This window comes from Diplotaxodon limnothrissa, linkage group LG4 (genome assembly GCF_057381915.1).
Source record: "Diplotaxodon limnothrissa isolate DT_005_m linkage group LG4, D_limnothrissa_male_GT1.1, whole genome shotgun sequence".
Classification (NCBI taxonomy): domain Eukaryota; kingdom Metazoa; phylum Chordata; class Actinopteri; order Cichliformes; family Cichlidae; genus Diplotaxodon; species Diplotaxodon limnothrissa.
Genome location: NC_140599.1, coordinates 23,265,018 through 23,289,233, shown reverse-complemented (window position 1 = coordinate 23,289,233; position 24,216 = coordinate 23,265,018). Strand labels below are relative to the sequence as shown.

General features: G+C 41.6%; 3 protein-coding genes across 4 annotated transcripts; 1 reads left to right on the top strand and 2 right to left on the bottom strand.

Annotated features, from left to right (window-relative positions):
- Positions 1-481: 481 nt before the first annotated feature.
- On the bottom strand, positions 482-8,999 carry asf1ba (anti-silencing function 1Ba histone chaperone). The gene is made up of 4 exons (XM_085351673.1): positions 8,727-8,999; positions 8,008-8,123; positions 7,702-7,878; positions 482-838 (listed from the first exon to the last, which is right to left on the bottom strand). Exons 1-4 carry the CDS (start codon positions 8,833-8,835, stop codon positions 647-649), a joined length of 594 nt encoding a protein of 197 aa, XP_085207799.1. The 5' UTR covers positions 8,836-8,999; the 3' UTR covers positions 482-646.
- Positions 9,000-14,862: 5,863 nt separating this feature from the next.
- On the top strand, positions 14,863-19,080 carry crb3a (crumbs homolog 3a). 2 transcript variants are annotated; one of them, XM_085352570.1, is made up of 5 exons: positions 14,863-14,940; positions 15,028-15,115; positions 15,391-15,595; positions 18,378-18,424; positions 18,506-19,080. In XM_085352570.1, exons 3-5 carry the CDS (start codon positions 15,454-15,456, stop codon positions 18,713-18,715), a joined length of 399 nt encoding a protein of 132 aa, XP_085208696.1. In that variant the 5' UTR covers positions 14,863-14,940; positions 15,028-15,115; positions 15,391-15,453; the 3' UTR covers positions 18,716-19,080. The 2 variants fall into 2 exon arrangements, with proteins under 2 accessions (XP_085208696.1, XP_085208697.1); XM_085352571.1 differs by having other exon boundaries at positions 15,028-15,121.
- A 2,204-nt stretch (positions 19,081-21,284) lies between these two features.
- tubb4bl (tubulin, beta 4B class IVb-like) lies at positions 21,285-23,622 on the bottom strand. The gene is made up of 4 exons (XM_085352569.1): positions 23,566-23,622; positions 22,673-22,781; positions 22,433-22,543; positions 21,285-22,342 (listed from the first exon to the last, which is right to left on the bottom strand). The coding sequence occupies exons 1-4, from the start codon at positions 23,620-23,622 to the stop codon at positions 21,285-21,287; spliced, it is 1,335 nt and encodes a 444-aa protein (XP_085208695.1).
- Between the last annotated feature and the right edge of the window lie 594 nt (positions 23,623-24,216).

Below are 24,216 nucleotides of genomic sequence, written 5' to 3'. Positions count from 1 at the left end.
AACCTAGCACTTGTTACCTATATCTAACAAGTGGAGATCGAATCCAAGTAATTATTAGAAACCCACTCATACAGATATAACAAATTCACCGTTCTTTTATTTGGAACACAAAATTACAAAATAAAAGGAGGAAAAAAACCATGAAGCGATATAAGCCATACAAAACTCCACAGTCAAATGGGAAAAGTAAGTGTAAGTGCACTGTGAACACAAATACAATGGCAGATTATCAAACTGCAATTTAATTGCCTATTGCTTCAGTGCTGAAATCTTCATAAACAGGTACAAGTCCATTGTGCACCAAGAAAGGAAGTAAGGTGGATCATTCAACAGCTTTGTTACGTTTCAGTTCCGTTTTATCGCTTCATATTTGAGGTTTCCTGCAATATTGCTTTCAACACTGGAAAGAACTATCCAACTATAAATAACACTCATTCCAGTCAGACACTCATAATCTTCCTTGGAACAAGTGCTTGTTTGAAACCCAGGGTGAGAACTCATGTTTGAGAAGTCTCGGGAAAATAAAGGGCAGCTATAAGGCAGGGATGTGTACACATCCTTTATTCCCACTTGAATGTCCATAGGCATTGTTCAAAAGTAAGGTTTCGGGCTGTGAATCGTCACCTTTTTAGGGCAGGGGCCATCTTTATAAGCAGTCCATAGAGTTATCTGGGAGTACACCCAAAGGTGGGGCCTTGCCAGGGAGACAGGATGGCGGGAGCATGGAGTTTGAAGAAGGATCCACATTTTCACAGTCTTCCATTCGCTCTGTGCAGCCTTCCCAGTTTATATGGAATCTGGTGACACGTGGGTTTGAAGCTAGAATATTTCTCTGCAGCTGAAAAAGGAAAAACATAAAAATAAATTCTTTGCACAAGTTCTTTAGGAATACCTAACACAGCATCTTTAATAGAATCATTTGGACCACAATTTAAGGCAGTTTTATTTCATCTTCATCGTGTATTTGTGTTATTTCTGCATGTCAGTGTAAATAACATTAATATGACATTAATTAATGTTCATTATACTAGTGTACGCTAGTGTAACATTTAAGACCAAGTGTGATATTAGAAGTGTACATGAACATTAAAAAAAACCAAAAAAAAAACAAACAACTGTATCTGGCAGCATTTGAAAGTCTTTACCATTTACCCTGACTACTAATTGATTTTCTGTTAGCTCCAACATCAAAACAGGCACGCTGCTGGTGTAAATGCATCTGACTCCATGTGCTCTCTAGACTCAGGGCAGGAAAGAGTGAACCCAGTAGTACAAAGGCACAGTGTGGTATTTTTTTTCTTTCTTCACAATAGCTAATCACATAAACTCACACAGGAAACAAGAACTTTGCAACTCTAATCGGAGTAAGCTGTTTAGATATTTTTTTTGCATTTGTAAGTGAAAGGTTTTAATCACAGATGTCAGCCACCTTAAAAATTTGACACCTTCAATCAAAACCCTTTGCTATGACCACAAATCTCACAGTGGCACAGAATAAGCCACTGAAGGAATGTCATAATCGAACTTTCACAACGCTTTTTGTTCCAAAGTGCAAGCTTTGCTGAATTAAAGGCTTCAACTTCAGGGCTCCAGTAGTGCACCATGCTGCTCCATATGTATGGTAATAGTTGCAAAGCGTATCATATATTTCATTTTCAATTAGATATTTGATTAATTTCTGCATAAAAAAAAGTAGGGTTGATTTTTACAATAAAATCCCATTGAAGTTATCTGCAAATACAATGTAACTCTTGCACTAAGCTAATGTAGAACAACAACAAGTCTTCTTTGGCAAATGAGATGGTTCAATTTCGAGTCACTCAAAGTAGATAGTGTTCTTTTAAAATGTTAAAACACTGTCACTTGCTTCACAGGAAGTGTAGTTAGTAGAGATGGCACGATACCACTTTTTTATGTCCGATACCGATACCGATATCATAAATTTGGATATCTGCCGATACCGATATGAATCCGATATAGTGTTTTTTAATCAACAAAACTGTTTTTTAAAATATCTTGCTGCATTTTGCAAGTCTGCAAGTTCATACTCAAGTTTAAAACAACAACTACACTAAAGCTATTCTGTTATACCTGTATACAAAAAAAATATTTCATAGTTCAGCAATACTGATCAATCTAATAAACTTAAACCTACACCATCCTCCCTATTCTGGTATTTTAAAGAGTACTTAGCGTAAATATTAAGCAACCTAACTAATAGGGTTCCAACTCCCAGCAACAACAAAAATAAAAAAATAAAAAAAATAGGGAACCACCCCTCACGCTCCACCTCATGATGCTTAATCGACGTAATCAACCTTAATTTGATGCAGTGTGAAAAAAAATGCACAGAAATCAATTATTTTTCAAGAAATATTAAATAGATTCAACATCTTTCTTCAACAAAATTGCAGACTGCACAGATGGTACCTTCCCAAAGGAAAAAGTACTATAGCTTACTAGGGTATATATATTAGACTTAATAGTCACTATATACAGTAATTGACTTCTATTCATTTTACATCAAATTAAAACTTTGTGTGTCAGATAATTATTTATTAAAAGCTCGACATTTTAAATGAGAATAAGAAAGAAAAGTATGTCTTTGTGCCCCCTTTTCCCAGTTAATGCCCTATCGGCCCCCCTGGCTAAACTTTGCTAGATCCGCCCCTGCACAGTTACCAGCGTCAGCTACGTAGAAAAAGATCCTGGTGTAGAAAGTAATATTAAATAAATTCTAACAACAGCTTATCAAGCTTAAACGTGCTGCTGTTGTTCAGCCGCTGGTTTCCTCTTTCTGGTGCAAAGTGGGCCAAAAACAAAGACGGACTCGCGACAGAAAAGCCGATCAGCTGATCATTTAAGCAGTTTCACGATTGAAGTAGCAGCCGGAGAGCGAGAGGCAGTCGCTCGTTAAGCTTAACATGGGAATGCTTTACAAACATTCAGAGATGGACTTACACACTTGCTTTACTTCTCTCGGGGATAACTTTGTCGGAGATGAAATGCCAGGTTGCTAGCGAAGCTCCAAATTAGAGCTGGGCGATAGAACGATAACGATATGTATCGCGATATAACTTTTACTCGATAGAGAAATTAAACTATCGCGATAGACCTCGCCGCTCCACCACAACCACCCACACATGCAGGGCCTTGGAGTAGGGGTATGTCACCAGGGTGCAGAGGAGGCTACCCCCCCCTCTGTCCCCTTCTAGCTGCCTCTGCCTCAATTTTATCCCACAACTTAGACATTCACATTATTCACACTCTCATTACACATACATATAGGATCTTGGGGGTGGGCACGATACACGGAGTCCAATTTACCATCAGGGTGTACACCTCACCCCTGGCGTCGTTGCCCACCTCTCAATTTTGAATACACGTAGACATTGAGGGCTAGCAGGAGGGACTATGCGCTTACCTGCTGCTCTCTGGCAGGTAGCTCCATGCCTTCCTGGGTTTTAATTGCACCTTAGAACACACATGCATCAACACTACAATGAGCGGGTGGAGGGAGGTTTGGAGTCTTCTCTCACCCCCGTTCTCTGCGGCCTGCTGGAGCGGGGGGGCTAGGAGGAGTTGGCCGTCCAACTGCGGTCTGGAGTGTGGGGCCTCCCTGCTGCTGCGGAGTCGGGGCGGTCTGCCTCTCCCCACCGCAGGGAAAAGGATAACACCACCTGGGTCTGGGTGCAGTTCCCCCCTCCAGGGGCAAGGGTACCTAGACCCGGTTCGTAGAGTACGCTTGGGGAGTGTGATCGTGTGTACAGCGTCTCTTTATGTCTGTCTCCACGTTGGTTGAGTGTGGAGTAAGTGCATATGAGAGCATGAGGGTGGGAATGGATGTTTGTATCTGTGTGTGCCTGTATGTCTGTGTCTATATGTCAGGTTGGGTATCAAACGCCACCTCTCTGGGGACATCTCAGGCCCTCCAAGGTTTGGAGGCCTATCTCCACCCACCACTTCCCCTGCCAGTGGCGGACTCCCTCAGGTGTCGGTGCATTGGTGGTTCTTTGTGTCTGGGGGTGGGCGTCCGGGTACACACCGGCTCACTCCTTGGCGGCCGCTTATCGGGGCCTGGAGCCTGGGGCTCGCTCGGGCCACTTCGGAGGTGGGGTGCCCCCGGCCTCTCGGCCTGGGGCTCGGTCACTCAGGCACAGCTGGCTGCCGGCGGAGCTCACGGGCGCATCACTGCAACTCCCCCTGGCTTCTGCTCCGCGGCTGCTGAGTGAGCCCTCATCTGGGACTCTCCTCAGCTCTTACTGGGACAGTGGCGCGGCTGCCCCTCTGTTGGTCTTCCTTGGTCTCTTGTGTTCTGGGGGTTAGGGTGGTTAGGGGGCCTCTGGATGTCTGGAGTTTTGATCTCCTCCATACCTGCTTCATACCCTGGAGGACGGGGCTGTGGCTCCCCACACTCCCTAGCAGATCGTTACATGGAGAAACCTTTGGAATACAAGCATGCTGATCCACACAGGTATGCACACAGGTGTACACACGGGTATTCACAGACGCGGACTACAGCTTTCTTGGCTGCTGCCTCAAAGCACATTGTGCGCTGTCTATCTTGCGTGCTGCACAATATCGTTTATTATTTAGTATCTACTGATATCTACTGCTAGCTAGTTTATTGTGATGGTGCCGTGTTTTTTATTATGTTGCTCTTTGTTGTTTGCTTTCTCAGGTGACCCAGGTGTTTTGTTTTTTTTTTCTTTCTTCCCCCCCTTCTCACCGTCTCTTCTCCCCTTTGGTTTTCTTTCTCTCCCTCTCTTTCTTTCATTCTTTCTCCCTGTCCTATCCCCCAATCATGTCTGTCCCGTTTGTAGCAACTGAAAATAAAATAAATTCATAATTATAATAAAGGTCAATCAAATGGACCAATATGGCAAGGCCATGATGATCCACTTGGTAAAATAAATCCGCTTGGCATCTTTCTTGGCCTTAAGACAACAATTCTGATGGCTAAAGATCCAAACGGGACACAAAAAAAAAGAAAAAAAAGAAAAAAAAAAGAAAAAGGTCAGCCAATCCAAATTAAGTAGCGCAGAGCCGAATCAATCACAGCCGCAGCGTCACGTCGCGTGACTTGTTATGTACAGCACAAGTGCCAAGCCGCACATGTGTATTTGTTTGGGAAGGAGCCAGCCATCGTACCGCCCGGGTAATGGAGGAAATGAGTGTGCCGACTAGAAAAATCAACCGAGCGTGACCGAAGGTTACCGAAGAGAAAACAGATGATGGTTCCAATGCCGGAGAGATTGTCGAACGGAAGAGCCATAGAAGTTTCGTAGTGTGAAGGTATTTCGGCTATTTCAAGTCTGACAAAAAACAGAGTAGCGTGCACTGTAAATTGTGCCGAAAGCAAGTCTGGAAATACAATAAACTGGTGCATGCGTCACACTGTGCGCCACGTTATTGTTTCGGTGAAATGAATTTCTACAATACTGTTACTGTTAATTCTACTCTCTGCAGTGTTTAAATGCTTACATATACACACAGTTACTGTCCCTCCACACATACGACTCTGTTCTGCTTCTATGCCCCAGCTTTGTTTACTTTTTCCCACCGAGGCTTCTAGACTTCTGATTGGCCAGTATTTCTGCACGGTTAGGAATCTAGCGCCACCTGCTGCTTTGGCATGTTCATAGCAGCGTTTTCCTTCATTTCTGCCTTTATGTGTGGACGGGATTAGTTTTTAAAACAAAAACGGAAAATCTCCGTTTTCAAAAATACCCGTGTACGTGTGGACGTAGCCTCAGTCTCTGACTGGAAGCGCTAATTCGTCATTCGGCTTTTGTCAGACTAAAGTAACTGTTAAAACTGTTTGAAAAGCTCAGCTATACAACAAGGAGAGATTGAGAATTTCCTTTTAGTTCTCAGTTTATTTGATATTGACAAAAGTTAGTCAGTTTTGTCTGTTCTTCTGTAAAACAAACTAAGATTTATTTTTAGAATTAATACTTTGTTTCTAAGTGGAATTGACAATTTAGTCTGTTTCATTTGTTCTATTTTGAAACTTAAACGCTTTAGCGGCTGTCTTTTGTGTAGTTTGCAATATTTGCCTTTATTTATCTGAAAAAGTCTCATGTTCCTTAAGTACATCTACCCTGTTGAACTTCATCCATCCATTCGCGTCCGCTTAATGGATGAACTTATTATGGGAAATAAATATTTAAATAAAAACAAGCTGCTGATTATTTCACATTTTACTTGTGAGCAACGGCACATTTAAATCTTACAAATATAGTTATTTGGCTTATATCGTGATATCGCCTGAAATGAAAAAAACATATCGTGATATGAAAAAATGTTATATCGCCCAGCTCTACTCCAAATGCTATCCAGACCACAGGTCCCGCATGCCACAGCCGCCCTATCACGTGATGCATACTGCTCCGACGTGCTAACGTTCTGAGGTGAGTTACGGCGTGTTGCAAGTTTTGTGAGGTGCTTTCGTGATATTTAATGGATCGGATTACATTTTTTATTTTTCTCCGATATCCGATCCAGTCATTTAGGTCAGTATCGGACCGATACCGATACGTAATATCGGATCGGTCCATCTCTAGTAGTTAGTCCTGTAAGGATCTCCAAAAACTAGACATCTCTTGGGCAGGAAGGGAAAAGATAACCATTAAATGAGCGCAAATGAGCTGGAAATGTAGTCCAGACTGGTCCTACATGGAAGACTCATCAAAAGAAACCTTACCTGCAAACTTGTCATACAAGTCAGTAGTTGACTTATGCAAAGAAACGCCACACTTGTTTTGGAAACAACTGCTGTGGACATATTCATATTGAGCTTTATGGTAGCAAAGATATGTCTGTAGCAGTATTTTGTAATGAACAAAACACTATTAAAAATGGGTGTGGAAAAAAAAATCTCCTTTAGGATCGTTTTTGCAGCACAGTAAATATTTCAGGAAATGGAGGAAATAATCGTAACAAAGAATCAGCAAAATCTTATTCAAAATGCAATTCAGGTTTAGAAAATAAAGGTTAAATGAGGCCAGCCTTTACAAAGTATACCAAAGCCTACCTATTTGAAGTAATGAAAGTCCAGTTTGTGTAAAAAGTCACTCTCCACTGACTTGAGCATTATCCAAAATATCTATGTAGATGTTAAACATTTTCTGTGTATAAAATAAACATCTGTGATTGACACAAGAGCAGGTGAAAACGCCAAAATGAAATCAGTACTGCCGTAGTATGCTTCTTGTAAACATTGGCACATTACCTCTGCAATAATTATGAAATAGTTTCCATTTTTGGAAATTCAATAATTAATAGTAAATTTTCATTTAATAACATCTGAAGAACTAGTCATTTTTGTTTATTTCTTCTTTCAATTACAACAAAAAATGTTGTAATCTCTGAGTGGTACCAAAAGACTTCAATATAACTGAGCGATGGTCTGCCTCCAGTGCATGCGTCACAATGAGTGATGCATTTCTCATCAAAATTTTCAACTGTCAACCTAACAGGCCAGTGAAATTCAGATTTATTTCCAAAAGGGACTCATTTTAGATTCTCAGGGTACTTAGGTCTACTTCAAATAGCCAAATGACCTGTGGTGGTTTTTAATTTGACTGCAATTATAAATGTTCAGTGGAAATAGGCCTTTACCGTGTAATTTACACCAATAACATTCAAAATAGACAGTCGTGGTAGCATTGCATCTCAGAAATCAGTCATGATCCTAACCTGTGTGTAGTCTGGCTTGATTGGAGGATTTTCACGCAGCTCTGGGTCTGTGTATTCGTTGTTCACATAGTAACCAATGCGAATGAACTCTTGGCTGCGGTACGTGCAGGTAATGAGCACTACTGTAACACCAACTGCATCGCTTTCAGGAATCAATCCAGTGTTTGGGGCATCCGCCTGATAAACAAGCAAGCAAACAAACAACAACAAAAAGCTATTAATATATGTGGAGCTCCACTGCTGTTGTGATTTGGTCAGATTAGTCACAAATAGTGACTACTTTTTCTGAGTGTCAATTAATTATACCTGAAACACAAACATGTGTCTCCCAGCAGGTACTGGGCCAACCAGCACCGAGTCGAGGATTTGGTCGTACTCTTCACTCTCTGCTGAGCCGACATAGATGATCTTCCACTCCAGGTCTATAAACAGGAAATATTACAATAGAGTGCTTCATTAGAAAAATATGTGACAAAAACATTATTTTTTTGTTAAAAAATGAGCCTGTTAAGCAAAGAACTGATCAGCTGATGAACAGATGTAAACATGTAGGTTAATGTGCACAATGGTTTTTAATATTTCAAAAGCTTTATAAATTCAGTTTGGTTGTGTGCTCGTACAAAGAATCTGTCCACATAAAGTTACACAAAGAAATGCAAAAAAAACAAAACAAAATTTTAGATTTCCATCCTTGAATAGAGCTATATTTTGTTTACATTTTTACGCACAAACATTAAAACGTTGGCTAATTAGCACTGAACTTGTTTTTTATCCCTTAATGGAAACAATAAGATTGCTTTACCATATTCATAAGTACCACAGGACGTGCGAGAAGCGTCCACTCTCCTTGTTATAGCTTTAAGCCATGCTGTTATGCAACTTTAATGTTATCTTTAAGCAACGTTACCCTTTACACTTCAACAAAAAGTAGTTAGCTACTACAGCTAATACTGTGTAGCTGTTAGCAGACTTATGTTGTAGCTTCACACAAGCGATAATGACAGCTGTTATGCAATGGTACCAACCTTCAGCAAGGTCCTCCATACACTCAAAGGTTATTTCAAACTGAAAGGGGTTTCCGAAAGGACTCGGGTTGTCTAGGACAGCCACATTCAACACCTGTACCTTCGCCATATTTTCTGGAGCGGTAAGAAGGGGCAGTTTCCCGGGGAACCTTAAAAAGCAACACTCTCGCAACACAAGCGGTTACCACAATTATTATGGATCACACACCTGTGCTTTCACGAAACGCAGGCCTTACTTATAGGACTAGGCTCACACTACTCACCAAAACAATATTTCTATCATTCAATTGCTCATAAATCTGGGAATAAATTGCCGCTCTCCCGCCGCTTTGACTGTATTACCCAGGTTTCAGCGCGTCTACGGCAAGCTGTACACGCGTATGATGGAAACAGAGGAAAAGGGTGGCCTCGATCAAAAGGAAGGAAAAGTGCCTCTACTGACCCCTAGTTGCACAACTACCAAAGCCCGAACCCACAATAAACAAGCTACAGATTGATTATTGTTGTAATTATTTCAACCACAAACAAAGTAAATCAGGCTGGAAGTATTTCTGTAACGTGGCCTCAAGCTCTGATGTACCAACTCAGTGCCTGAGGCATTTTATTGGTGCTGTTAATGACTGCAGTTCATCATAAATGCTTGGGCAGGGAGGTGATGAAATTATCTAAAGTATCTAAACTTTATGGAGTCACACCCAGGACTGAGGAGTAGTGAGTTCGTGCCATTAAACTAACAGATTAAGTACATTTTGCAGGGTTTCATCTGCACCTATACCAGGTACCAGCATAGTGATTAAAGTGTTACATTTGAAACCCCTTTGAATGCAGAGAAAATCTAAATTTGTTTACAAAAAGACATGGCATTCATTGCAATCTCTATCCCCAGGTAGATTCTTTTAAGGACAGGTTTATAGCTACAGAGAAGCAGGGTCTTCAGTTCACTGGTGAAAAACATGAAATCTAGCTCTAATTTTTAAGCTTTGAATCTGAACTCGTAAAACTTGAATATGTGAGGTGTAGTCAGAAATCAGAACTATATACTATATATTCACACATTTTAAATAAGCTGTTGCATGCAGAATTTTAGAATGCCACAAAGCAATACTCTAATCCTCCCACTTGGCCCATACAAAATATTTTATTTTTTTAATAAAACAAAATTCACTGACATTTTTGCTGGCATGCAACTTTTTTTCCAGCTTGCAACCCCAATACTGAAAAGGATAAAAACAGAATGCAATTGCAAATACTTAAATTGAGAAAATGTAGCATTTTAAGAAAGATATTGGCTCATTTTGAGTTTGATAGCAGCAATATTTCTCAAAAGAAGTGGTACAGGGCCATGTTTACCCACATGCAGCAAACCCCTTATTTTAACAACAGTCCATAAACATCTGGAAACTGAGAAGACCAGCTGCTAGAATTTGGGGAGGCGAATGTTCAGCAGTCCTGAGTCTTCTTTGTACTCTTTGTAGTTCAATTTGGGTTTTTGTGTTTGGATTGTTTTTGTTTTGTTTTGTTTTGCGTCTGTCCATTTCCATGACCTTTGACCCAGAGAAATATTTCTGGATCTTGTTCACATGTGGCATCTTTTTTCCATGATAGAGCTTTAACCTTCATTTCTGGATGGTAAACTGTGGTCATGGCCATACCATGTTGAAGTGTTCGTGAGGCCATTCAGTGACTTCCATGATAGCAACATGCCTGATAGAAACATTTTAATATAGTGACACCCGAGGGCACAAACATTAGAGTTTTTCTGTTTTTTTCAGAGATTTCTCTAGATTCTCAGACTCTTCTGATGATGTTATGTACCGTAGGTGGTGAGAGATTCCAAGCCTTTAGGATTTGACATTGAGGAACATTATTCTGACATTGTTCAATTATTGTTTTTTGATTTTTTGCAGATGGTTAAACCATCTGCCCATCTTTACTTCCGTGAAACTTTTTATACCCAGACATGTTCCTGACCTGTTGACAGTTAACATAATTAGCTTTTTTGTTGTCCCCTTTCCAACTTGTGTGAGAGGTGTTGTTGCCATTAAAGTCAAAATAAGTTAACATTTTTCTTAAAATGGTACATTGCACGTGATATGTTTTATGTTCTGCTGTGAATAAAATACACATCATTGCATGCTTTTTTTTCTTTACATTTTACACAACGTCCTGACTTTTTCAAAACTAGGGTTTTATTTTAATATTTCAAGATTTATCTTCTTGAAATATGGTAGCGATATATATAGACATAAGGGTACACATTAATATAGATTGAAATAATAAAGACATTGCCTGCATGGGAGTATATGTTGCTCTAAAACCTCTGTATACCTTTCTGCATGTGTAAGCTTCCAATTCCAGTGGCATGAATGAACCTCCACACTATCAGACATGCAGGTTTTTGAACTGAGCGCTGATAACAAGTCAGATAAATATATAAATCTCCTTGACATTTTTACATTCTGCTATAGCGTATTAACTTCCAGTACATGGCAGTTTCATGTCTTCGCAGCAGTTTCACCAACACTGATTCCAGCCCAGAAAACATGGCCAAGTGCAACATTTAGACAGATGTTAAATCAAATACGTTGCTCTAAAAACAGTGTACCTTTTAAAATCATCATTGAATTGCTTCTCTCTTGCAGTTTTATTATGTATGTTATTAATTACTGGGCTGTCACTGTAGGTATTTATATCAGCTTACATAAACTATTAGGCTAATGAACTTGCTTACAGAAGCTTTCTTTAGTAAAATAAACTTCCTGATAAAACTAACAGTGAAATATATAACAGTGACTCCAATAAAAAAGATACTGTTTTACACGTAATGCTCATTTATTTGACAACAAACACACACACACAAAAAGGTGCTTGTTGCACCCTTTAGTGGTCACTACTAAATAAGTAGAAAACAAGACACCAGAAGAGCTATTTGTTCTTAATGTTTCTTCTACCGCCATATCTGGTCTGCAATCAGCCTAATGTCCAACCAAATTGTTAACGCAAATAATCTAATCAGTCAGTTAGCTCAGTGCATTTGACTTTGAACATGGCAAGCCTTGCTGCCAGCTTCTGAGAGTTTCAAAAACTGTTGATATGCTGGGATTTTTCTGCCCAACCACCTCTAGAGTTTACAGAGAATGGTCTCCAAAACAGAAAGTATTGAATGATGAGAGACTTCTTTAATCTCAAGCTGAGTCTCAGGGATAAAATGCCTAGTTGTTACCAGAGGTCAGAGGAGAACAGCCAGTCTGTTTCTAGCTGATGGGAACAGTCACTCAAATAGCCACCTGTTACTTGCTGAGACTGTGATTCACTCAGGCTCACCTAAATTGGATTCGATGAGTCTTGATTTCTGGTGAGACATTCAGATGGGTCACAATGTGATGTGAAAAACATGAAAGAACCATATTAGCAGTTCAGGATGTCATGGTTGTGGGGTTGTTGAACGTCTGGTGTCCTGGTGCAGCCACAACAACCTGGTGCTGAATGCCCAGAAGACAGTGGAGATTATTGTGGACTTCAGGAAGCACACAGCTCCATTCCCCCCCATCATCCTGACTGACACCCCCATCACCTCTGTGGACTCATTCCGCTTCCTGGGTACCACCATCACCCAGGACCTGAAGTGGGAGCCCACCATCACCTCCGTCATCAAGAAAGCCCAGCAGAGGATGTACTTCCTGAGGCAGCTGAAGAAATTCAACCTGCCAACACGGACGATGATGCAATTCTACACTGCAATCATCGAGTCCATCCTCACCTCCTCCATCACCGTGTGGTACGCTGGAGCCACTATCAGGGACAAACAGAGACTGCAGCGTGTTGTGCGCTCTGCTGAGAAGGTGATTGGCTGCAGACTCCCATCTTTGCAGGACCTGTACACCTCCAGGACACTGCGGCGTGCAGCTCGGATCTCAGCTGACCCTTCTCACCCTGGATACAGTCTGTTTGACCTGCTCCCCTCTGGCAGGAGGCTCCGGTCCATTCGCACCAGAACCTCTCGCCATAAGAACAGTTTCTTCCCCTCTGCTGTTGGACACATGAACAATAAACGTACGACTGTTCCCACCCCTAACACATGACCCTACGCTGTGTTCACTGCATCATTCCATGTTTGGCACTGATCACCACCTGCACTCATGCATATATCTTTCTACGTAGCACTTTTAATTCTTCTTCTTACTTTTATTTTTTCATGTCTATTTAAGCGCAATTTATGACAGTATGTTTGCACTGAAGCACCGCAGCAATTTCCTAATGTTGTAAACCTGCTCAACATTTGGCAATAAAACCCTTTCTGATTCTGATTCTGATATTTTCTTGGCACAGTTTAGGCCCCTTTGTGCCAACTGCAGCATCGTTTAACTACCACAGCCTACCTCAGTTTTATTACTGACCATGTCCATCCCTTTATGACCCTTGTTACGGCCCTAGCAGGGCCTCTTCTTGAAATTTCCCTTGTGTGGGTGTGGTCTTCTCTCTCCGCCTCCTCCTCTTTTGTTCCTCCCACCCTTCTGTCTCTTTTTCACTCCGCCCTCTTGCCACGACGCACCTGCTGTTCATTACCCCGTTTGGCACCTGGACCCAGTCAGCAATCACCTCTTTATTATATAGATTATATAGGCTGGGGAAGAACTGTGTGATGCAAGTGGTTTTTCCCTATGGCTCTACATTGTCTTTTTAGATGTTGGAAAAGTCCCAATGCGTGTTTGTCCTACCCGTGGTTTTAAGTTGAGTGAGTAGATGGGCATATAGGCCTTGGAAATGTCTCACCGTGGTGAGGAGTTCAGTTGAGTGAGAAGTGGGAAGTGCCTCTTTGTGTTGTGGAGTTTTTTTTTTTTTTTAGTTGTTTCCTTTGTTGTTTTTGATCTCTTCTTTTCTTTTTGGCCTTATTGATACAGCGACGTTGCTGACTCTTTGTGTTAAGATTATTTGCAATAAAACCATATTATATGCTAAACACCTCTGTCTGCTTTCCTTTTCATTCTGTTCTGGACCCATTTGTTACCGGCCACCACACTCGCAACTCGAAGAATTCCTTCGTGGGGACGTAACATGCCAGCAGGAAAACATGCCATGTTCCCAAGTGCAGATCATCTCAAACTGGTTGCTGGAACATGATAATGAGTTCACTGTACAGGAATGCCGTCTACAGATTCAACAGATCTCAATATCTCAATAGACCACTGGGATGAGGTGGGTTTGTGACTCAGTGCCACAAAGAATTAAGAAGGCCCAATCCTGTACTAGCAAAGTGTACCTAATAAAGTGCCCAGTGAGTGTATGTGCATGAAAAGACAGGGTTATGCCAGTAGTTAACTTTCTCATGCCTTATCTGTCCTTTCTTTAATAGATAAAACACTCTGAATCACATGTCAAACTGTGGTTACTGAACGTTATATTACTGTTGCAGATATTAGGCTACATACAAAATAGCAAGGGGCACCTCCTCAATGTGAGTCACTGCTGTACTATAAGAGTAATTTTCCACAGCAGGTCTGTGCTTTTCAGAAAACGCTTCAGTGCTCTTACAGAGTGTCCACACGAAACTCTGACTAGCACAGATTAGGCCCGAAGCAGACTACATTTTCTGTGCCCCTCTTAGTCTGAAAGGAGAGATTAGGAGAGGATTAGAGCCCACTGGACCAGCTGGCCTCCAAATTCATCCTTAAAATATCTCAGGAATGTCGATATCCTTTCTCCTGACGGGAACCATAAAACCTGACGGAGGCGCTGTTTCATGCAACGCCATCAGCAGGTTGCTGCTGTAGGTAAGAGCTTCACAGGGAGTAAAAACTACGGCTAAAGTTGTGCAGATTGGAGCAAATAAGGCAAACCTGGCATCTTGTTATTATTATCATTATCGTTAATTTTTTAGAAACTGAATGAACTTTGGAAGGAATTTCTGAATATAAATATTATTGCATAAAGGTGATTAAAAGCTTTAAGGTCTGATTTTATTTTTTTTTCCTGATGGAAACAGGATAGATCGGCGCTGCTCTGCTTTAGCAAAGTGCGCATTTTATTCTACTTTGTACGCACAAAGGAGGTTCTGTTCGCCCCGCTGCAGGTAGATAACTGTGCTCAGGTATTGTAACACGAAACTCAACCACGTGACCAATGGCGAAGTGAGGAGTAGACGAGGGGAAAAAAAGAGCTTTAGATGAAAGACCAACTCATAGGACAGCCGAGGATGTAGTCTCGGGTACTTCAGGTAGGCTTGTTCTGATAGAAGTCGGCTGAGGATGTTACCTGTACTTTTCACCCGACTCATATGTGTTGCGGTTTCATTTTTGACAAGGTGAGGCGGAAGCAGTTGACGCGTAAAGAATCAACCTGTTCGATGTTCCTCGTTTTGCCTCGACCATCTGGAAGCAGTCGGATGAAGGGTGTGTGTAAGTCTTTGAAAAGAATCACGTTACAGCATATTGTCATTTGATAGTGTAATGATGTTTTTTAGGAGGTGTTAGAGCTGTGTTCTTCTGTTAGGCCAGTAAAAATATTATTGCGCAGGTTTAGAGGTGATTCAACATCAGGCTGAATGTGACTCAGTAGTTGTGGTTTTCTCTGCCTGACTCAGCTTGAGATTAAAACAGTCTATCAGTGTCTGAGTGAACTGGAGAGGATATTTGCGTTTGCACTGCTGATAGTTGTGTGTCTTTAGCTGTTCAAATGGAGGCAGTAAATCCTCACGGCGGCTGTCTGTGAATGAAATGGACCCAAGCTGATGCCCCGACTGTACCAGTCTGCCCCCATTTGGCCCTGCTGGTCACGGGTAGAGATGGCAGCGTGCCTGGATGTGCTGACCATACCTGGAGCTGTGGTTGGGAGTGTTTTACTGCTGGTGCTGAGCAGTAATCCTGTGTGGGGTGAGTTGGAAGCCTTCCTCAGCACTCCCATACAAATAAGCCAGCCTTTTGACCACACCTGTGCACACGCACACATAAAAAACCTATTGCATCCTGTGATGACACATAAAAAAACTTAGGAAGCTTTGCTAAGAAACTGTGAAACATGTCAGCACTGCCTAATAACATAAGACTAAGATAAGAATTTATAGGAACAAGCTCCCCATTGAGTGGGAGTAATATACAAAAAAGCAATTTTAAAGATGTTGCGGTGCCGTGTAAACTAATGTCATGATTTAAAAATCATTTGAACTAGATTTTCACACGATACTGAACATCTCGCAGAGTCATTACAGCTAAAAAGGAGAGGTGTTTTGTACTATAAGTGCAGTACAAAACACAGTATATCTGATGGGTATAGTTACATTGGGGTGGGGGACTGTTGAGCAACTGAAATCTCCTATCAAACAAGAATGAGAGGAAATGTGATTTCAAAACTGCAGCAATTGTTCTCCTCAGTTCCCAGACATTTTAACTGGTAAATGAAGGTGATGCTACACAGTAAGACACAGACCCCTGTCCCACTGCTGTGAGAAACTGTTGCATTTGTCAGTTTGAATCCTACTTTAAGTTGTGAACATGGCTGCCCCCGTCTGTAACCTTTGTTATCAAGTCGTACCTTTGTCCTTGGCAAGTTTACTATTTACCCAAGCAAATGATTGACTCAGAAACTATGGGGAGGGCTTAAGTTTCCAAAACAAAACTTTCTCATTAACACGATTTTTTGAATGATGAACACACACACACAAAGAAACACAAAGAAACAAATAGATTTGAGTTGGGTTTTTTTCTCACATTTCAAAGTAGTGTGCTGTTTGACTCAGCTAATTGTGACTGCGGTATACCGTGCATTCCTGAGCTTCTCCTCCTCCCTATTCGCTCTGGTCAAGAAGCTCCAGTGGGGCTTTATGATGTAACTGAGTAATCACATGGCTGCTCACAGATGAAATGGCTGGTAGCGATACTGGAATGCTTACAAGTGTCAGGTGCTTAGAAAGTGGACGAGGTTGAAATGAACTTCTGCTTTACTGTGGTACTTCCTCTTATGTGCTTTTCATTACGCATGTATGTATAAGGGTAGATACAATCATGATAACATGTAGAAGCGATACACTTTTCCTCTTTTAGACATTATTTTTGACACTCATGTCTCTGTCGTGGTTCAAAAACAGTTTTGCACTTTACTAAGAAGCCAGCTTTTCAAGATCCTTTCACATTCCTGCATTCATCTGCATATGAATGTGTCAAACACTTTGGTTACATGTGAAAATTATTCTTCATTCTCACTGAGAGTTACATGAGTAGCTTTAAAAAAAAAAAAAAAGTACGGTATTATACTTCTTTGCAAAGACTGGAACTTTCAAAAGTCTCCCCCAGTTGCCAGGAAACAGACTCATTACTTTAAATGTTATGAGTGCACATTCACACGTGCTTGTAAGTGGTTACTCTGAAAGTTTAAATGCATTTGCCAATTAAAATAAAAGATCTTATCTAAATACAGAGAGCCCCATAATATTTAAACACATTTTAATTATATACATCAGTTTACATACAAAATGGAGTTTTTAAATGATGATTTCATTTATTAAGAGAAAAAAGCTGTACAAACCTACATGGCTCTATGTTAAGAAATATTTTTAACTCATGAATTAACTGTGATTAAGCACTTTTTTTCTTGTGGGTGGGGGGGACTGAGTTTAGAGCCATTACTCAAAAATGGTGAAAACTTGGAAGAGGAGTGGTTGGCCTACAAAAATTACTCTAAGACCACATTGACAATTGACCCGCGAGCTCGCAGATTAACCCAGAACAACATCTAAAGAACTGCAGGCCTCTCTTGCCTCTGTTAAGGTCAGAGTTCATGATTCAACAATAAGAAAGACAAAAATGGGATCCATGGGAGAGTTCCAAGATGATAATCCACTGCTGACCGAAAAGAACACAAAGTCTCACATTTGTCAATAAAACATTTTGTTGATCCCCAAGACTTTTGGAAAAAATATTCTGTGGGCTGAGGGGAAAAATCACCAACGGTCAAACATGGTGAGGGTAGTGTGATGGTCTGGGCCTGCTTTGCTGCTTCAGGACCTCAACAGCATCTAATTGATGGATCCATTGATTTTACTCTTTACTGGAAAAACCTCAAAGGAGTCTATCCGACCGTCAGTTTGTTTGAAGCTCAACTTGGATTATGTAGCAGGACAATGATCCAAAACACAGCAGCAGGTTCACATCTGTATGACTCAATAAAACCAGAAAACAAAAACAAAATAAAGGTTTTGGAGCAGCCTAGCCAAAGTCCAGCCTTAAATCTGATTAAGATGCTTCAGCGTGACCTTGAACAGTGATGTTCCTGCTGAGAAACCCTACAATGTGGCTGAATCAAAAAAAAAAAAAAATGCAAAGAAGAGTGAGCCAAAATTCCTCCACGGCAATGTGAAAGACTCAGTGCCAGTTACTGCAAACACTTGATTGCAGTTATTGCTGCCAAGGCTGGCACAGCCAGTTATTAGGTTTTGGGGGCCATTACTGTACACAGGGCTAGATAGGTTTGGATAACTTTTATAATCAATAAAATCACAATTTAAAAACTGCATTTTGTATTTACTTAGGTTATTTGTGTCTAATATTGAAAATTGTTTGAGGATTTGAAGCATAATAAATATGTTAAAACATTTTTTGGAAAGGGAACAAATACTGTTCCACTGATATAACATTCATTATGTTTCTGCTCCTTTCACAGGGAATATGACCTTAAGTGCAAGTGACACCCAATCTAATAACACTACAGTAAGTGACAAATATTTTCAAGAACAGTAAATAACTTTGGTATGTAATTAGACTTTAAGTGTTATATTATCCTGTTTGCAGGGACCCAACATCGCAGCCATTGTGGCCCCTACAGTCACCTTGGGAGTGCTGGCTATAGTCTCGGCTTTTCTCGTCTGGTTGTTCTGCGTGGTCAAAAAGAAGAGGCAGACCGAAGGGACGTACAGACCCAGCGCTGAGGAGCAGTCTGGTGCACGCAGCATTGCCGCACCGGATGCACTAAAATTACCAAAGGAGGAAAGACTCATTTGAGGTTTTGTGGAACACCTTGTAAGGACACAGGCTGCAAACACTTGCACGGCAGCCTTCCTGTGTGACGAGGCTCTCAGATTGGGGCTTGACCACTGAGAGAAAACTGTCTCCAGGTTTAAGAGAGGACAAAGAGAGATCTTTGAAACCGTACAACATGATGCATTTTCTTGCCGCTCCATTTCAACAAGCACTGAATTGTTCTTGCTTGGTAAGCCGAAGAGAAGCGCCCAAAGGGATTTTTCTCTGACTTTTAAGAACAACTGAACATTTCAAAGAGGTCTAAATGTTTATTCTGCACAAGTTAAAAAAACAAAAAGCTACAGTATTTTATCGCCACTAATGATTTTAGTTTAGCGACACTTCTTTTTGCCAGCTGCCTTAAGTCCTAATTACTTGCTGGATTTGATTCTGTCTAAAATTTCAATGCAAAATCTGCTGACCTTTAACCTCAAACTTTTTGCGTTTTTAGTCAATCGCATTTGAAAAGGAAAGAGTTTCTATTTATGAGTTTAATCAAAAGATCTTATCCTCGTGAAAACTAGTTTTTTACAAAGCTGCTCTGAGCTAAAAAAAGAAGTCAGGTTATAACTAGAAATCAGAAGCAACTGTTTACACTTGACATCTCTTTGAATAACAACACTAATTTAAAGACAGGCCATCAATAATTCACCAGATCATATGTATAGCACATAATTGACTGTAATCAAGTAGAGATGTTTTACAATGTCACCACGTGTTTATTTATGCATTTGTCAAATAACTGAATATTTGTTTAATATTTGTGTAATTAAACTTTACAAAGCATTTAAAGTCTCACGAGTCCTCCCCAGGTGGATCAGCAGCGGTGTTTATGTATAAAATCCCAGTAAAAATAGGATATAGGGTGCTGGTTTAGCTGGTTAGGTAGAGCAGGCGATCTATATGTTGTAGGTCTTTCCTTCTTCTGTCCACTGTCCTGTTACGCAAAAGGCTAAAAATAACAATAAGGAAATAGCACATGCCTGAAAAGGTTGAGCAGCGATGGAAAAAATGCAAACAAGTCCACAGCTATTGTATGTATTAGTGTACAGAGGCTGATGATAAAATAGCTATGCAGATAAGCATTTTCAGTAACCACAGAGTGTAAAGTTCAGGCTCTCGGTGTACATGAGAAAAGCACTGAAATGCTCGACTCGTTAGCCTGTAGTAAAAAAGTTGTTAACTGTATGATGCAAGGAAAATTCACAGGGTCACTTTTTTCATAATTTTTTTTAAATGAGCAGGTCTTTATGTCTTATTCCCCACACAAATGTGTATCCTGGTTTTCAGTGGCTTCTGCATGTAAATGACTCACGGAAACACGCAGTCATGTGACGTCAGCATTATCACTGCGAGGAAAGAAGGTTCCTCACATACAGGCAGATCAAGTTGGTTAGATTTCAAAGACTGGAAAAAAAGCTAGTGAGACACGTGTCGAAAGACCCCAGAACAACTGAATGACTTAGTTGAGTCAGAAATTGCAGTCTGAAAGAAGATGATCATTAGAACCTTGCACAGGAATGGACTCAGATGTTGTAGACCAAGAAAAACTCCATTTGTGTAAAAGAGACACCTTCAAGCCAGACTGAAGTATGCTACAGTAAGGACAACCTGGAGAAAGATTATGCATACTGGAAGCACATCCTTTGGTCAGATGAGATTAAACCCTTTTGGCCACAGAGCCACTGCTTACATTTGGAGAAAGAAAGGTAGAATTTAGAGACCAAAGAAACAGCATCCCAACAATGAAACACGGTGGTGGGAGTATTATGCTGTGTGGATGCTTCGATGTGTCTAGGACTGAGAATCTTGTCAAGGTGGAAGGACTCATGAAGAAAAAATGATATGGGAAGATTATGAAAGAAAACCTCAAGCAGTCAGAAATAAACAGAGTCTGGATGCAAGATATATCTTCCAACACTCCTGATCACCAAAGTGAATGTTACTGACTGTCCTACACTTGAATCTCATTGAAAATCTATGAAGTGAAGAACATTAAATCTGGAGAAGCTTGAGAGATTCACCAAACCATTATGTATATTTAGGATAATTCTCTTAAAGAAGTATACATCCGGCAGTGTATTAGTAAACATTGTGTAGCACAAGTCCTTGTAGCTATATGTTGTAGAATAGACTTGCTAACTAGGAGTTTTAATGCTGTAAGGTGAAGAGAAATCTTGGATCGCACGTCAAATTAATCAGTAAAAGAAAACAAACAAAAACCCCCAAAGAGGCATTAATTTGGCATTTAAATTAGATTTTATTCTTTCGCCAGTTTCAAGGCTTCACAGTTAAAATCACTTGCTTTTGACTTCGGCAAGGCAATGACAGGACAGATGTGAGGATGTCAGTAGTTCAGTGCATTCACGACATACAAAAACATTTGAACCAAAAACTTCACTAGCACCAGTTAACACCAATGTCTAACACTAGAGCAACAGTGATCTGTTCAAGTGTGGCGAACCATTCAATTCATGATGGGGGGGGGGAGTGAAAAGGGGGGGTAATGGGCGAGGTGAAAGGAGCTCAGGGAGCCAGTTGCGCGGAGGTTTTATGCAACTTCCTCCTCTCCCTCTTCCTCGAACTCTCCTTCCTCAGCGGTGGCATCCTGGTACTGCTGATACTCGGACACCAAGTCGTTCATGTTGCTCTCGGCTTCGGTGAACTCCATCTCATCCATACCTTCGCCCGTGTACCAGTGGAGGAAGGCCTTACGACGGAACATGGCGGTGAACTGCTCGGAGATGCGCTTGAACAGCTCCTGGATGGCGGTGCTGTTGCCAATGAAAGTGGCGGCCATTTTGAGGCCACGGGGTGGGATGTCACAGACGGCGGTCTTCACATTGTTCGGGATCCATTCGACAAAGTAGCTGCTGTTCTTGTTCTGCACATTCAGCATCTGCTCATCCACCTCCTTCATGGACATGCGACCTCTAAAGACTGCGGCCACGGTCAGGTAGCGGCCGTGGCGTGGGTCGCAGGCAGCCATCATGTTCTTGGCATCGAACATCTGCTGAGTGAGCTCAGGCACAGACAGTGAGCGATACTGCTGGCTGCCCCTGCTGGTGAGCGGGGCGAACCCTGGCATGAAGAAGTGCAGACGGGGGAAGGGCACCATGTTGACGGCTAGTTTGCGGAGATCGGCGTTGAGCTGGCCAGGGAAACGCAGACAGGTGGTCACCCCGCTCATGGTGGCGGACACCAAATGGTTGAGATCTCCGTAGGTTGGAGTGGTGAGTTTGAGCGTGCGGAAGCAGATGTCATAGAGGGCTTCATTGTCAATACAGTAGGTTTCATCTGTGTTCTCTACCAGCTGGTGGACAGAGAGGGTGGCGTTGTAAGGCTCCACCACGGTGTCAGACACTTTGGGGGAAGGCACCACGCTAAAGGTGTTCATGATGCGATCGGGGTACTCCTCGCGAATCTTGCTAATCAGCAGGGTGCCCATGCCGGAGCCAGTGCCTCCGCCCAGAGAGTGAGTGAGCTGGAAGCCCTGGAGGCAATCGCAGCTCTCAGCCTCTTTCCTCACTACATCCAGAACAGAGTCCACCAGCTCTGCTCCCTCAGTGTAGTGGCCCTTGGCCCAGTTATTTCCAGCTCCACTCTGGCCTGTAGTCAAAAATATTCCAATTTATAATGTAAGATGCACAGGAAAGACATAGCATAGTATGCTCGATTAACAAAATTCACCCAGCTTACCAAAGACAAAGTTGTCTGGTCTGAAGATCTGTCCAAAGGGACCAGACCTCACCGAATCCATCGTTCCAGGCTCCAGATCCACCAGGATGGCTCGTGGAACGTATTTTCCACCTAAACCAGTCAAAAGTGAATGAACAATATAATTCCTTGTAATTTTAAGAGGCACGCTGGATGTGATGTAAAACAGAGATATGTATGCGAATCAGTCTGTACGGCAGCAGAGGTGAATCTGCAACCAACCTGTGGCCTCATTGTAGTAGACGCTGATCCTGTCTAGCTGCAGGTCGCTGTCTCCATGGTAGGTACCGGTGGGATCAATGCCGTGCTCATCGCTAATCACCTCCCAGAACTGAAACAAAACAAGCGTGGTAGGAGAGGAAGGTGGGATGCAAGTTCATTCCAGTTACGTATTTGCTGATATACTTTTAATTACATTTCTAGAAAGCTTAGTGTGTATTTCTGGTGCATGTAGAGTCAAAAGAGCAGTCTATTAGTCTGATCTGGCAGATGGCAATAATCTGAAAAGTAAAAACGTCTTTGGTGCCATATAGCCAACAAGATTAATTATACTAAAGATATAATCCATGCCAGTGTTAAAATGATAATACTGCAGTTTGATTCAGTTTAAATTTAGACATTTTTTTTCAGAAGCAAGTGGCTGGAAAAGAATCAGGCAAAAATAGGTCATAAATATGGAGGGGGAGGGGCGGCTGCTCCTACATCTACAATAAGGTTTCATTACTATTCCAGTCAATCGCTGATATACTCGCATGGGAAATTCGACAAAAATGTGGCGATATTAAATGCGAGTTATGCATGGAATTATTAAAGCATAAAGTCGCATAAATCTTAATTTCTTAATTTCTCCTGCATATACCAGTGCATGAATCAGTCTTGTCCTCGGTGTGAAACCCTGCACGGAATGCCAATGAGCAAATCGTCTGTGGATTGATTCTCCCTCTCTCTGGAATGTAATGAGCTTTAAGAAGAAAATACGCCGCACAGAGTTTGTTCTAGAGAATTTCTGGAAGATGGATTAGGGGAGCTCCTCTGAGTGCCTGCATGACAGCCGGCACACGGCTCACCGGATTGAAAAAAACCGAAATAGAGCAAAAGAAATCAGAAAGAAATACCTTGGCTCCAATCTGGTTTCCGCACTGGCCGGCCTGCAAGTGCACAATTTCGCGCATTTTGGACAGGTGGGTAAGAGGACGGTCGAGTAGGAGACGGGAATCTGAGCAGAGGAGATTCACAGGATGATGGCTCCTGCAGTCGATCGTCCGGGATTTTGTTGCACCGCCTCTAAGACCGTCTACTGGGCTGAAACGGTGGTGCAACTTGACGTCATCGCCATGGCAACCAAAGACTGGAGGAGAGAGGGAGGAACCAAAAGCGGTGGAAATGGCGGATAGGATGCGAGGAAGCTGCATCAGGTGTCAATAGGTCGTCTCGTTATTCTCACGGACTCAGTGACCCCACACCCCAAAAAAAAAATATTCACATGAAACAACACCAGTCATCCAGCTGCCTTAAAGTGATATGTAGAGACTATTTGGTACTTTTGAACGCATTAACTTGATGTTATCCCCCCCCCCAAAAAAAGGTAAAAAAAAGCCACATCATGATTCCCTCCATAATATCAGTGCTTGACCCATTTCTGTCTGACCCAGGATGGCTTTTGCCGTGCTTATTTTTATCTTCATCTCGTGTGGCTGAATATGTTTCTGGAACACAATTCATGGTTTGCACACAAGAAGTAAAGAGGAAAAGCAGAAACATTCACG